General features: G+C 38.1%; 6 protein-coding genes across 6 annotated transcripts in view; 2 read left to right on the plus strand and 4 right to left on the minus strand.

Annotated features, from left to right (window-relative positions):
• CBG10069 overlaps positions 1 to 562 on the minus strand; it is a gene marked incomplete at both ends in the record, with an annotated part of 1,651 nt that extends 1,089 nt beyond the window's left edge. The window contains one exon of the mRNA XM_002641684.1: positions 469 to 562. Within this exon, the coding sequence (XP_002641730.1) occupies positions 469 to 562 (94 nt within the window). The remainder of the gene's footprint in view (positions 1 to 468) is intronic.
• Positions 563 to 2,321: 1,759 nt separating this feature from the next.
• Positions 2,322 to 3,302, minus strand: Cbr-vha-14 (the record flags this gene model as incomplete). The annotated part of the gene is made up of 5 exons (XM_002641685.1): positions 2,322 to 2,429; positions 2,472 to 2,827; positions 2,879 to 3,026; positions 3,077 to 3,194; positions 3,253 to 3,302. The coding sequence occupies 5 exons, from the start codon at positions 3,300 to 3,302 to the stop codon at positions 2,322 to 2,324; spliced, it is 780 nt and encodes a 259-aa protein (XP_002641731.1).
• A 280-nt stretch (positions 3,303 to 3,582) lies between these two features.
• CBG25910 lies at positions 3,583 to 3,651 on the plus strand (the record flags this gene model as incomplete). The annotated part of the gene is made up of 1 exon (XM_045244266.1): positions 3,583 to 3,651. One exon carries the CDS (start codon positions 3,583 to 3,585, stop codon positions 3,649 to 3,651), a length of 69 nt encoding a protein of 22 aa, XP_045098984.1.
• Positions 3,652 to 3,835: 184 nt separating this feature from the next.
• Positions 3,836 to 6,158, minus strand: Cbr-let-99 (the record flags this gene model as incomplete). Its single annotated transcript, XM_002641686.1, has 5 exons — positions 3,836 to 4,168; positions 4,215 to 4,399; positions 4,452 to 5,668; positions 5,717 to 6,069; positions 6,114 to 6,158. 5 exons carry the CDS (start codon positions 6,156 to 6,158, stop codon positions 3,836 to 3,838), a joined length of 2,133 nt encoding a protein of 710 aa, XP_002641732.1.
• Positions 6,159 to 10,206: 4,048 nt separating this feature from the next.
• On the plus strand, positions 10,207 to 11,831 carry Cbr-sod-4 (the record flags this gene model as incomplete). Its single annotated transcript, XM_045244268.1, is given in 5 exon segments — positions 10,207 to 10,267; positions 10,315 to 10,415; positions 10,463 to 10,648; positions 10,662 to 10,781; positions 11,727 to 11,831. 5 exon segments carry the CDS (start codon positions 10,207 to 10,209, stop codon positions 11,829 to 11,831), a joined length of 573 nt encoding a protein of 190 aa, XP_045094193.1.
• Positions 11,832 to 12,245: 414 nt separating this feature from the next.
• On the minus strand, positions 12,246 to 14,169 carry CBG10073 (the record flags this gene model as incomplete). The annotated part of the gene is made up of 6 exons (XM_045244269.1): positions 12,246 to 12,286; positions 13,302 to 13,458; positions 13,509 to 13,625; positions 13,679 to 13,842; positions 13,892 to 14,000; positions 14,050 to 14,169. 6 exons carry the CDS (start codon positions 14,167 to 14,169, stop codon positions 12,246 to 12,248), a joined length of 708 nt encoding a protein of 235 aa, XP_045094194.1.
• Positions 14,170 to 15,019: the final 850 nt, after the last annotated feature.

A 15,019-nucleotide genomic window follows, 5' to 3' on the forward strand; every position in this document is an offset into this window, starting at 1 on the left:
CGTTTTATTGAATAGACAGTATTCTGACGGAAAATCGTGCGATTGCGACCCAATGCGCGCTACTTGACGAGCATTTATTTTTTTAGAATACACTAGATTTCTTCACTGTTTGGCAATTATTCCCTACTTTTCTTGTTATTCGGTCATTCTATGATGTCGCCGCATGAAAACAGAAAGAAAAACGAAAACGAACTGATGGGAATCGAACCCGCGATGCGCGACTGATAACCAAGCGCGCCCCCACTACACCACAAGGCGCTTGTCGTCTGCTGCCGCAAAAACGATTATGAAACGAGGAGTTGGCGCCGCTTCGAAGAACGGCCGCGTTCTTGCTTGTACAGTAACAAGGAGTTATGGTTTGGTGTCCCTTGTTATTTTCTGACTGTAATATGTCATATATCAAAAAACTAGAATTTTGAAAATTTTCATGTCTGGCCTCCTTTAAAATCTTTTTAATTGAAGACGTACCAAAAACTTGTGACATCACGAGAATGATGTTGAAGAGTTTGACACTCTGGTCCTCTCGAAGTATCACAAAACCCGGATCGAAGAGGAGTGACATGGCTCCTGAAAAGTTCGCAGGTTGCTGTTGAGGAAGTGAAAAGATGAACAAAAGCGAGAAAGCGAGAAATTGCGCGAACAGTCTGCGTCTCCTTTTGGGATGTGGATCATATGTTATTGACAGATCGAAACAATTTCGTTAACTTGTTTATGTGGAAGTAGGTCATTTTAACAGTTAGTTATCAAAATAAGTAGATTCAGATTCAAGAAAGGGGGATGTTAACGGCAGATCTGAATTCATGGTTCCGCGTCACTTCGAAATCAAAAAAAGGAGAAAAAATTCATTCTATTTACTGCTGTCATTTCCCGTTTCGCTTTTATTGACGACCACAGAGAGAAGGGCGGTTCGAAGTGAAACGAGGCGACGTGCTCTTTCTTCTTCTCCCAATTCTACCCTCCTTACTTGTACACGTGGCCCATGGATTCTTGGAAGGGAGATGAAAAATTGAAAAAGATTCTCAAACTAAGAAAAAAAGAACTGAAACATTTGAGCGTTGAGAATCTAAGAAGGTGTTGGTGAGCGGCGCGTTTGGAATGCGGTGCTCGTTGAGCATGAGAGTGAGAAGAAGAAGAAGTCAAATGCTTGATAGAAAGGAAGAGAAGCAAAGAAGAGGGTGAGAGCGAGGAAGGAGCCAGAAACGGGATATGGGTCTCTTGTTTATTGAGGAGTAGAAGAGAAGGGCTAAAAGAAGAGACAAATGAAGAGAAAAGAAAAGGATCGATGGGATGAGCAAAATGAATGAATGAGGAAGAGTAATAGGAGGATTTTAGTCCAAAAAAATGTATTGAAATTGAGTATTATTCTGGTACTAAAAAGTGGAGGTGTGGAAGAGAAAATCTGGTGGCCGTGGCCGAAGGTCCAACAACTACCGTAACCTAAAAATATTTGCATTTTCAGGGTTTGTTATCGATTTTTACTGCTTTTCGTCGAGTTTTTTATTATTTTTCTCCAATAATTCGGAAAATAAAACATTTTGATAGTAAAAATTGACTGGAAATGCACGAAAATCGAGAAGAAAAATCCGAAAAATAACAATATTTTTAGGTTACGGTAGTTTTCGTTTTGCTCCGTTTTATCTCTTCCACAGCTCCGATTGTTTGTACCAAAAAATTTTTTAAAAATCACTTCAAGCAGAAAAAATACTGAATTTCATATCTGAATGTGTTGGGAAGAAAATGCCCAAATGGTTTTTTTCGCATAAATATTTGGTTCTTCTCTCTGGCCTCTTTTTTAGTATCTATTCCACCATTTTCGAGCATTTTCCGCTCTTCAAAATGCAATTATAAAAACGGCTCCTCTTGTGTCACTTTCAGTCGATGCAAATAACTGAATTATATGCGAGCAAGCTCTTGACGACATCTAAAGTAAGAATAAGAACGATAACAAGTGGGGGAACAAGAGAAGGCATATATAAGGGTGCTCATTTATTGCAATACACAAATCTTTACTAATGAATTATCACGACGAGTCTAGACGGAAAAGGTGCAAGCAAGGACAAGAAGAATGGTTAGAACTTTGAAGGAATACATATTCACAAGATAAATTTGTTAAAAAGGACGGAAAGTTGAATGGAATGTCTTGTTGAATTGAAGAAGAAAGAGGAAACAAAACGTTAGTGACAATTTAGAGAGAAGCCTTGAATACAAATTGGGGGGGGGGGCGGGGAGGGAAGAGACTAGCATACGGATACTGATTCAGAACCACAAGATGGAATAGATTCTGGTAACATTCGGCAGTAGGCAATCGAAATATGGAATATTTAGTTGAAAAGAACCGGCAAATTATCTTCCTCGACAGCGAGCAAGTTCCGAGGTGGCTGATTCTCTGAATGCGTCCCTCCGGCTTCTTCCTTCGGCGGTCCTTCCAACTGGAATGCGCAAACATTAGTTTTACAATTTTTGAAACTTACAGCTCTCTGTGCGGCCTCCTGCTCCTTCAGTTTCTTCTTATTGGCTTGAATCTTCTTCATACGGAAGAACTCTTCTCTCTCCATTTCGTCTAACTCGGTCACGATGTAGGTGAGAGTGTTCTCGATACGTGGAATGATGACGTGCTCGATGGCGTTCACACGTCTGTTGGTAACCTTGATAGCTTCATCCAAAGTGATGAAGCAGGTTTGAAGGGTGGCAAGCTCGACGAGCAATTCGATAGCCTTGTTGTAGTTCTTCTTCAGACGAGCAATGTTGGCTCCTCCCTTTCCCAGACCAGTCAAATCGTAGGCGTCTGGTCCATCCTGGTAAGCGTCGAAGACTGGCAGAAGGACTCCTGGAAATTAGTAAGCCTTGTTATGTGATCCACTAATTCTTTAAAACTTACCGACAACGTTTTCCTTCTTCATGCGCACACGATATTGAGCCTGGGAGACGTTCTGAATGACGGTATGAGAGAAGTCTCCGGCGGTGAACTTGGCTTCGGCCAAGGAGAAGGCGGCCTCCTTCATAACCTCACCCATGAGAACTTTGTTCTGGAAAAAATAATTTTTGTTTGACCCACTTATGGAATATATCCGCCTACCTCCACAATCTTCTTGAGGATGTCACGGAAACGGAGATTCAAAGCATCGGCCTTCTTCTTCAAAAGCGAGTGACCCTTTTGAGCTCCCTTCAGACGGGTCTTCATCAACGTTTGCGCCCTGAAACCCATAATTTTAAGATTCTCAACAAAAACTCAATTAAAGCTTTGAAACTCACATTCTCGACGGGAAAACCGCGATCCTGTCTTTACCACCACCTCCAGACATGGTTGGTTCTGAAAATAGTTATATTTATGTGTTAAAAGCAAGAAAAAGATCTAAAAAACAAGCGAAATCGTCAAGTGCGGGGAAGAATACACGAAAGACCAATGACTGGCGATTGATCGACCCCCACAGCAGAGCGAGCTTGCATTTTTGGTCAGAAACTAGAGAAGAAGAAGAAAAAGAACGAGAATCGAAAGAAAAGAGAAAAAGGGAACCATTCTCTGGTGTTTTCCTGCAATCTTCAGGCTTTGGCAGTCTATTCTACCCAGCTCTCCCCTTCGTTATGGGACAAGATAATGAATATGAGATTAAAATGGCACAAAAACCAACAAGTAGAACAGCAACCACATAAATTGATACGAATCTTTATGGTACAGATCAATTCGACTCGGGGTTTCAGCTATCCACAAGAAAAAAGACAACCCAAATTGTTAGAAATAGATATCGAGAGGGGACAATGGGGTGTGATGAGTGGGTACAAAATAAAAAAGAGCATAAATATCTTATAATACATACATGAAGTCTATGATTCCTGTTTATTTCCGGAGAAGTCGAGTGAACAATCCTTTCTTTGACTTTTCTACTGTGATATCTTTTGAATCTTTCGAATATTTTTTGAATGCTGCTGGAGAAGAAAGCGACGCTTCCATTATAGGTTGCTTCCGAACTCTTCGCGTTTTGTTGATTCTCGCATACTGTGGATCCTCATTCTGATCGTTTTGTGCGTACTCCAGTCGCTGAACACATTCAACGAATTCTTCAGGAACTGCGAAAAGTGTTCGGTAGTTGGCCAGTAGAACCGCAGTGATAAGCATTCCTTGTTGTTTTCGGCAACCGCCACAGACACCCGTCCATAATCCAATTATTGCCTGAATTCAGAAATTTTTGAATCGTATTCAAATGTACCGTTATTACCGCTTCACGGTTATTCGAAGAGCCGTTTGATGGATCAGCAAGGTCGAAAAGCTGATTCGTTTCAATCGATTTGATAAAGCAGACGAATTTGTGAAGTTTACGACGTCGAGATGTGGGGAGTGAAAGAAGAACAAGTTGAATTGCTTCAATGAGCCATTGCTCTCGGATTTTGTACAACTTCTCTTCTATAAATTTAGAGATTCATACTAATAGTAAGAGAAATAATCAAATGTATACCTTGAATCACCAGATTGACTCTATTGTCGAATGGCGATAGCGCTCGTCTTCTCTGCTTCGAAGCGCGGATTCCGCATGCTGGAATATCACGAGAGAACCCATCCACCATGAGTCCGGCTTCTTCTATACTCGATGCAGATGACATCATCACTTTTGACCATCGGTGAGATGCTCCGGTTTCTAGCATCGATGCGAAGCCATCCATTTTGCTGAGGAAACTCACAAGTAATAAGCAGTCGTCGAGCTGAAGTGGGGCGTTTAGATCTTCGAGGCGGTTTACAAGTGTTCCGAACATGCGATTGACGTTGAGTTCAGGAGCTAAATCCAGCTTTTTCGCAGATGAAAAGGGATAACGTCCGAGATAATCCATGAAGTTGACAATAGTTGTTGGATAATCCGGTTGGAGTCCAGAGCATCTCGATTTGACAACTCCATCATTCGAATCTATTTCATGTGTATTCCATCTAATATCATATCCGTCAACTTTAGAGGCCCATTCGCCTGGAAGAGGACGTCCATACAGATTTACAAGCTTTTCAAGCAACTCTGTTTTCCACACAATACAATCTTTCAGAACAGGTGGCGGAGGATCTGTTGGTGGTACAATCGACGATCTTCGCATGATTGACTCGTACATTCTTCCACGAGACAAAGATGCTGGATTGGGACACACAAGACTAGTTCTATGGTTTTGATAGCGTGCTGGAGCAGTAGAAAGTGGTCCTCTTGGATGCAGAAAAACTTGTTCATTCACAGATTCACGAATTGGAGGAGTGGCGATTTTCATTTTGCTTCGTACAGCTTCCTCTTTTTCTTCCTCTTCATCTTCTTGAGCTTTTACCATACAATGGTTTCGATCGAGTGAAACGGACCGACGAGTAGGCTGATGTGATTTGTGGTACCGTCGAGATTTGAAAAATGGCAACCAATCGTAAACTTTTTCCTTTTTTTCTGTATGGTTTTCTTTATCCGAGTCGTGGTCCGGGCAGATACTTTCCAATGACCGATTTAAAACTTTCGGAGCTCTCGTACGCTTCGTTTGTTTGTACTGATTTTCATCTTCACGGCGATCGTCGAATCCATGATTTTCTACTCCGCGCGGATCATTATCGACACCAGCTCTATCGACGTTACCGTTTGATCTCGATAACCTTCTGGATAGCCGCGTTTTTGGTCTTCTGACTACCGTAGCGGATGGTGAAGTTGTTTGAACCAGTCTAAAATTCATACAGCTAAATATCAACAAAATCATTGCTTTAAACTACTTCACACTGTTTCTGGCACCACTGAACGATGCAGATCGACGGGACCGCACTTTTGGTTTCCGCAATTCATCCAAACTCTTCGCGAACACATATACTCGCGCATCACTGAATTCGCGCCTCTTCTGATTTTTCTTCGGGAAAGCTTCTGCGACAATCTTCCAATCCATCATCATCATGAACAATTTTTCCATTTTTTCGACGGTCGTCACCTTGCCAGGAAGAATATGTGGCACCTCTACAAGCAAGAAATCGAGCGCCTCTCTCCCAGTGAAACTGTTTTCCACACTGGTCAGCATACTCCTATTTGTTTTCAGTGGCAGGTTTGCACGAAAGTGCCAAACGATTTCGTCGAACTGGAAAAAAGGATATAAATTAGAAAGGATTAGCAATATTTTACCATCTGTGTCGCTTTAAACTGATCCATGGAATAATCATCTGACATTTTTATAGGTTTTAGAATGTAGGCGAAGCAGGAAAAAATTCACAAACGAAAGGTGAACGTTGCGAAGATTGCGCACCACTCGACGCGCTTTTGCACAATTTCTCTACTACAGTAACCCTAGCTGCAAAAATGTGGCCCGCGAAATAGACTGTGCTGATCGTCACGAAAAGTTCTAAATCTGAAAATGGAAAGTTCTGAAAACCTTATGTGTGCTATTTATTTAGGCTCTCCGCTTCGATATCGCTACCGTATCCAGACTGCAAAAAATACAAGACAAGCATAATAGTAGCCATTTCAGACAAGCATAATAGTAGCCATTTTCAGTCCATTCAGAAATGTGTTGAATATCTCAAAATGTTAGAATGGAGATATGGTAATGATAGGCTTCGATTATTAATCTCCATGCACAAACGATTTCCGGCAGTCTGTTTGAAGACGAAACCCAAAAATATCTGCAGAAAAAGACGGTCCTCATCGGATTAAACTAAAAACAAACATTGAAAGTGAAGCGAAAGGAAGGAAAAATCTTTTAAAAGAACATCTATTTCTGTTGCTCTTTGATGATGATGGCTCTTGTGTTTTGAAAAAATAAGGTTTCAACTAATACTCAATTTTTTTTTTAAATTTTGCTTGTACAATAACTGAATTATTATAATGGCCGTATTTTCTTTATCAGAAGCCTAACTAAACCGTCAACTTTGAGCTCAATTATCTCGAATCCTATGAAAGATATAAAAAACTTGTCAAACGATAATTATTAATCTGATAAATTATTAATTCAAAAAATAAAATTAACTTGGAACATTTTCAGATTTTCAATTCTTCTCATTTTTGGTTGAAAAAGCTCAACTTTAGATACGTTTAATCCTGCAATAGTAGGGCCTCCGCACTGTCACATTCGAGCTCAATTATCTCGATTTTTATGCAAGATATCAAAAATGTGTCAACTGACAAAATGTGACTGATATAACCATAAACATCTTATCAGTTGACAACTTTTCGATATATTTGACAGAAACCAAGAAAAATTGGCTCAAAGTTAAAAGTAAGGTGGCCCTTCTATTAAAAGCTTTACGGTGAAGTCAAAAACCGTTGTGCGGTACTGTACTTCCTAGATTATTAATCAAACTTTGACAACTTTTTTTTTGTTAGGTATTTCTAGGATTTTTCTGGCCCGCTCCTGAATTTCTCAAATTCCATCTGCTTCTCACATGACTAGTATGTACCGAAAACTAAATAAAAACCAAAGCGCTTTCTTTTTTTCCAAGGAATCCACTGACTCATTTAGTACAATTGACCTCAATTCAGACCGTAATCATCTCATATTTTTATCTGTTTATCTCCTTTTCTAATTCTTTTTTTTTTCATTTTCTCCTCCTCACTAGCTCGTTTCGCAACCATCGCGTTACGATGTCACTCAATCATTGCAAATGCCCAGTTTTTCGTGTCTTTTCTGTTGTCCAATCCCCCTTCTTCTTCTTTCTGATTATCCATATCAAATCACAATGTCTGCGTGTCTCCATATCAAATACTATACCTTCCTCTTTTTTGGATCGGTCAACATTCTCTCGTTTCTCCCACACAAGCACTCCAATCCCATCTCCAGCCCATCCTTCTTTTTGTTTTTTTTTAAGGATAAAAATCCAAATACAAGAAGTTCGAAATTTTCCAATCATTTTTTTAACTTTATGAATTCCCCTTCATTCTCGATCACATGTTTCCTCTAGAACCCGTGGGAATTTTTCAAGAACTTGATTGATTGGTTTTTGGGAGACCACAAACTAGACATTCGCCAACTTATCCTTCTTCATTTTTAATGATTTTTGATATTTATACTTTAACAGTTACTGTAGTTCATTCTAGACCTGAAACTTTAAAATTTCAAAAACTTCTCAAAAACCTGTAATAGAAGGGCTCCCATACTGTAAAGTTCGAGCTCAATTATCTCAATTCCTATGGAAGATATAAAAATGTGTCAACTAACAATACACTTTTGATATTTTCATAAACATTTTATTTAGCTGGTAACTTTTTGCAAAGGAGCCAAGGAAATTGGCTCAAAGTTAAAAGCTACGGAGACCCTTCTATTACAGGTTTGACGGCATTTAATGCTTTATTCCAAAACAAATATTTTCTACAAATCTATCTAATAAAATGTTGAAACTGACTTCATCTTTTCTCCTCTTTCCTTCATCCGCAACAACCCGTTTTTTTCATCCAATTGGATACAAACAAAACGATACTTTTATCTTCAGCGTTGACCCATTCTTTCCTATTGATATGGTAAATTACAGTTTGGAGGAAAAAAACTTGACATATTGTATAAATTCCTTTGTTCCGTAGTAGTCCGTAGAAAGGAAAAAATGAAGAAGTCTGATGATTTTTGATGGTTTTATGGAGTTTTTAATGACCTGAACTTTATAAGGATTCGTTTGTACCCTTCTCATTCATTGTCTCATTTTTTGATGCATTCTTTGGAACTCGGGGGTATTGTTTGTGGTTGATGTCATTCATTTGATTATAATCAAATAAATATTTACTATATAGTAAATATTTATGAAAGCTTTGATAAACTTAAATATTTCTTTCAACTTCTCATTTCGAAAAAAAAACCGACTTTTGGTAGAAAATTTGAACAATAGCAAAAACAAAAAAATCTCGCCCAGCTTCGTTTCTTCTACCTTTTCTCTTCCACCTCAACCTTTGTTTAATCCGATTGGGATTACCAGTGACCTGGAAATTTTGGTTCAACCTTGATGTTCATCGTTTTCATTGTTTTCTAGCTGTTTTTTTTTGTTAAGAGATTCTTACAAAACTTGTAATAGAAGATCCCCTCCCCTAGCTTGCTTATTGTAAACACGCTAATAGAACGTTCAAACCGCCAACTTTGAGTCTATATATCACACTTTCCATAAAAGATATCAAAAAGTCGTCAACAAACAAAATTTTTATCATAATATTAGCAACATTTTATTAGTTGATCACTTTTTCATATCTATCACTGGAACCGAGATAAATTAGCTCAAAGTTAATAGCTCACAAGTAAGGCAGATGTTGCCGAAAGGCGGACAAACGTTGGCTGAAGGCTATAACTTGCGTCTTTAATTTCCAAGTCTTTAAGCATATGCCCTTGTGACAAAAAGTATGGGATGCAATCATTAGTGATTGGACCATAATGAGAAACATACGCTCCTTTGTAAAATGTCTGAAGAATCCATAAAATGGGAAAAACAAATTTTTATTTTACAATTATAAGATTCCGGGGAAGATTGTTAAAGTTGAAGAAATATAAAACATCAATCTCGTAGAAGGCCACCCAAAACGCTAACTTTGAGCTGAGATATCTCGGTTCCTGTGAAATTTATAAAAATACTGCCAACTAACAAAGTATTTTTCATAATATCAAAAATATTTTGTTAGTGGATCACTTTTTGATATCTTTTTCTGGAACCGAGATATATTAGATCAAAGTTGAAAGTTGAAGGGAAGTTCTATTAGAGTTTCTCCTTATGTAAATTTATTTATGATAATGAAGGCTTTAGGTCTTGAAAACCTCTAACAGCCGCTTCAATTCCTATATTTCTTGTTATTCTTTGACTTTCTTTCCTCCTGTAGACCCATTTAGTTTCCACATTCAAACTCACTTTCAGTTTTATTTCTTTCCGTTTTCAATTTCTGATAAATTAGATTTCCTATTGGATATTCCAATCACTAGAACTTTCTGTTTTTCCTGATTAAACCCCAAAAACAGTTAGTTTATATCACCTGACGCTCATTCCGTTTTGCAATTTAATTCGATAAGTCAGCGGTGCGAGAAACAAGCGAGAAAGTGTAAAATATGAAGATACACAGACATTCAGAATACAGTACGTATACACACTCTGTTTTTCTGTTATTTTTTGAAGAGAGAAAGAGAAATAGAAAACAGAATAGAAGAATCTCCCCTGTATTCTCAAAAAACTCGTTGTCATCATTCATCTCATACACCTTTCACCTCTTCTGATTCTAGATTTCCTGATTTCTTGATGATTAAAAATTTTAAGAGAAAATGAAGAATCGTGTAATTTTGGTTCTCGCCCTACTAGCATGCACTGAAGCTGCTTCTGAAGGTAAGTAGAAATTCAGAAATTCAGAAATTCTAAAATTGAATTTTCAGTTATCCGTGCCAGAGCTTACATCTTCAAAGCAGTAGAAGGTCAAATCCCTACCGAATTGATTGGGACCATCGATTTCGATCAATCTGGAAGTTTTCTGAAAGTGAGTCTTTGCCTTTTCTCTTTGTTTTCCAAACATTATATTTCCAGTTGAATGGATCTGTATCCGGACTGGCAGCTGGAAAACATGGATTCCATATTCATGAGAAAGGAGATACTGGAAATGGATGTTTGAGTGCTGGTAGCCATTACAATCCACACAAATTGAGTCACGGAGCACCTGATGATTCAAACAGACACATTGGGGATCTGGGAAATATTGAGTCACCGGTAAGTGCTCTTCTATTAGAAGTACCTCATCCTTATGATTCAGGCTTCTGGAGACACTGCCATCTCGGTGTCTGATTCTCTTGCATCTCTCAGTGGACAATATTCGATCATTGGTAGAAGTGTTGTGATTCATGAGAAGGTTGGTGGTCTATGGTTTTTTTGTTATGACACTGGTGTGTGTTGTCAGAATAGAAGGATTTGGGGACTAGTTGAGTTATGCAAAAAGGGAACAAAACAAATATTTACGACTTTTGGATGTTTTTGGAATATTGTAGAACTGAAAACAATGTGCAAATAATAGAACATCATAAAACTAAAAGTTAAAAACTACACTAGAAAGGTTTCATAACACAATCCTAACTACAGTAAATACTGATAGAAGCCCACCCAAACTGTCAACTTTGAGAACAATTATCTAGGTTGCCATGAAAGATATCAAAAATCTGTCAACTGATAAAACATTGGTGTTGATATGATAAGTTATTTATTAGTTGAAAACGTTTTTATATCTCTGATAGGAACCGAAGTAATTGAGATCATGGTAAAATAAACCATTTTTGGAATTTTTTTGGCAAATAATTCGGAGGGTACAACAATTCGGGGGTACAAGGGAGTACAAAGTGATTTAGGGGTACAAAATCCACAATTCGGGAGTACAGCCTTTTTTCAGGTACTTTGTACCCCCGAATTGAGCATTTTGTACCCCAATGACCCCAAAATGTTTGTACACTCCGAATTATTTTTTTTCGTTATGGTCCAATCACTAATGATTGTCTTCTTTACTTTTTGTAACAAGTTTTCCCCATATGCCTATAGAAGTTGAGCTTACATATCTCATTTCCTGTAAAAGATATCAAAAATCTGTCAGCGGATGAAATATTGCTGATATTATGACAAATAATTTATTAGTTTAAATGTTTTGATATATCTTATAGGAACTGAAATAACTAAGCTTAAATTGCATGCATAGGATGGGCTTGAACTAGAGCAGATGCGTTATTTGATAAATTTCATGGCTAGAAAATCTGGAATTTTGAATCTCGAGAAGCTAAAAAAATTTTCTTCTGATCATAAGTTCTTTCAGACTGATGACCTGGGCCGTGGAAATTCAGACCAATCAAAGACAACTGGAAATGCTGGTGCTCGTCTAGCCTGCGGAACAATCGGTACGTTCCCGTTCCCCACTTAAACTCACCCCATCCCCATTCTAATTCCTGAGTTGATGATCTGTTTGACAGGTACCATCTGAAAATCTCTGTCACTCTTTCTGTCTCTCGCGTCTTCTCACACTCACTCATTTCTCATTTATTATGTTCATTGCCTGCATCCTCTCCCGGTTTTGTTTCGAAGAGCCAATACTTAAATGATGACTACTAATTAATTATGACAATCGATGTAATTAAACATATATTTAAAACTTGTGAATGTAAATACTTAATAATTATTCCCTGTTTTTTTTGTGAGAGCGAATAAAATTTCAGTTCAGAATCTTGTTTTCAATCTTGGATTCCCTTGTTCTTACTATTAGAAGTTGAAATTTAGTTGAAAGGCTCATTTATTCTTGTGATTTGTTTTATAGTTCTTTCTACAGAAAAAAAAAATCTCAAAACACTTCTGATTTCAGGAATAGTTGAAGAACGACTTCTGGAAACAACGACAGCTTCTCTTCCACCTGTAACTCAATCCCAGCCCATTGGATCATCTTCTTCCATTTATTCGATTCCTTTTCTGCTACCCTTTCTTTTTTTCTTTCATTGATTCTTTCCCATTCCGTTTTTAGTCTTCCCATCTAGTCCAATAACTTCGACTCCTCACGAAAAACCGGTCTCAAAAATGCTGTAGCCGAAACTCTGAATCTGCGACTAACAACAACGAACTCACTGGTACAATATTCCCTCTCGCGAACGCTTCTTGTTTTATAAAATAAAGCTTCATTTTTTAGATTTTCGACACAAATTTAAATTACAGAATTCGAGTAATACAATGAAAGTTAAAGAAATGTAATAATACCGTAAACACTTTGATAGAAGGGAACCCAAAATGAAAACTTCGAGCCGAGATAACTCGGTTCCAGTGAAAGATATCAAAAAGTGATCAACTGACAAAATGTTTCTGCAATTATCATAAATATTTTGTTAGTAGACCACTTTTTGATATCTTTCACAAGAACTGAGACATATGGGCTCAAAGTTGAAAGTTAAGGGTGGTTTTCTATAGAATGTTTACGGTAGTTGCTTTATAAGCTCTTGGGGATACCAGGAGTTCGAATGCTTTTAAAAACTTAGATTGGAACCAGATTTATAAACAAGATGTGACTGGTCAATCACAGGGTTTTTTTTTCTATCTTTGCAAGCTCGCTCTCTTGATAAGAGGGCGGGCGAAGCTTTTTCAAATTTTTAAAAATGAAAAAATTCTCCCCTAAAACTAGAGATCTTGTTTCGGTGAAGAGACGCAGAACATCTCGGTGAAGAGACGCAGACAACGAAATGGCTGAGGATCAAACGTTTGATCCTCAGCCATCAATTTGGCTACGCCACGCCCCTTTATCAATAATGCGCATTTGCATAGCTAGTTGAACAAAACACAGTGGCACTTTTTTCGGAGCAACACACTTGAAATGATATATAGTTAAAACTAGAGGTAAAAAAAAGAAATTTACCTGAAAGAGTTCCTAGACAAACATATCTTGCTGCCACTTCTGATGCAACCTCGAACAGCGATTCATTTACAGAAAAAAGGATACGGTTCATAACCATAAACTTGTTCTCTCCGTTCATTTTCGAGACCGATGGAAAAGGTCCGAACCGTAATGTGGTCTGCAAAATTGCTTATTTGAAACGAGATATAAAGTGAATTTTGTTTATACCAAAACAGGAGTAATACCGACATTTCTGATAATTGGAACATCTGCTTGCACTTGGATTTTCACGGGGTCGTGATAGACGCTGTGATGGCGTATCGAAGGAATTCGAATGTCCTCCACCTGAAAACTAAGTTTTTCTTTGAGAGTTGAGAACGTCTCGGAATGTTTGCCACCTTCTTCTCATTCGTTTCAGCGTTCTCGATGATTTCCTCATTGTAGATAGCCACTAAGAACGTTTCGAACAGCGAAACACTCTTATGTTGTTTTTTAGACAATGCGAGGAGATACAACGAAACAAATCCGGGCACGAATTGCAAGGCATAAAGTCGAAGAACTCCTGAAATAGCTTGTTTTACATCTTAACGATCATTTAGACCATTCTTTACCTGATTTATAATATAAAGAAAGAATCTGAGCAATCGTAGTCTGAATCAAATCGACATCTGTGTAGTTCGATGCGATATAGCTTGCAGCCCACAATGAACTTGGAGCGAACTGTAAGTTATTATTAGAAAAATACCAATATTCAAAAAAAAACACTCACTTTGTTCAGGAATTTCTTTTTCAGATGATTTTCTTCTCGTTGATCAGCTACCTTTTTCGGGATAGCAGCTCCTGCTAATGCCACCTCGTAAAAGAAATCGGAGAGCTGATCGGCGTTCATTTTTTGTTATGACGAAGCCGAGCGGATGTCATGAAACCCCACGAAAAAGGGGAGGAAGGGTGGAAAGAAAGCGAAAGAGCGAAAAGTGTTGACCTAGAGTTTTCGTTTGTGTGTCTGCGTCTCCCTCGCGTTAGCACTAGGCCGTTGGATTTCCCCTTTTCCAGAGAAGGTTCTTTCCAATAAAGTTTCCATTAATGGCCATTTCCGACTTCATCCAGTTCTTATAAAAACATTAGAAAACCAAGAAATCTTACTATTAGTTTTCTTATGTTTTTTCTAGTTCTTCTAATACGGTCCCCAAAGAAGTTATTTCTTTTTTCTTTATTACTAAAACAGATTACAACCCGGAAGATGCATCTTGAAAAGTTCTATTCATTCAGCTATTTTACAAAAAGTTCATAAGTTCCAAAAAAGCCTTCGCTTATTTGCTTCAAAAACTATCATTTCCTGGAACCTTTTCTGCGGAATAAAAAAAAACTCTCCGGCTGAAGTTTGAAAATCTGAAAATCGTCTTAAATTGATCAAATTTATTGACACCTGCACTTGGGTCCAGGCGAGGGGGTCAGAAAAAGCGCCCCAGCTCACTCGCAGGCCAAAAGAAATCCAATAATTTTAAACATGAACGCGGGATTGCACTAAGCATGACCTATCTCTATAACATCCCGGGTTGCCTGACGCGACACCCTCGCCCGTCGGTTAATATCGCCAGACGCTCATTCCGTTTTGCAATTTAATTCGATAAGTCAGCGGTGCGAGAAACAAGCGAGAAAGTGTAAAATATGAAGATACACAGACATTCAGAATACAGTACGTATACACACTCTGTTTTTCTGTTATTTTTTGAAGAGAG

The sequence above is a fragment of the Caenorhabditis briggsae genome (assembly GCF_000004555.2).
Source record: "Caenorhabditis briggsae complete genome, chrIII, whole genome shotgun sequence".
Classification (NCBI taxonomy): Eukaryota; Metazoa; Nematoda; class Chromadorea; order Rhabditida; family Rhabditidae; genus Caenorhabditis; species Caenorhabditis briggsae.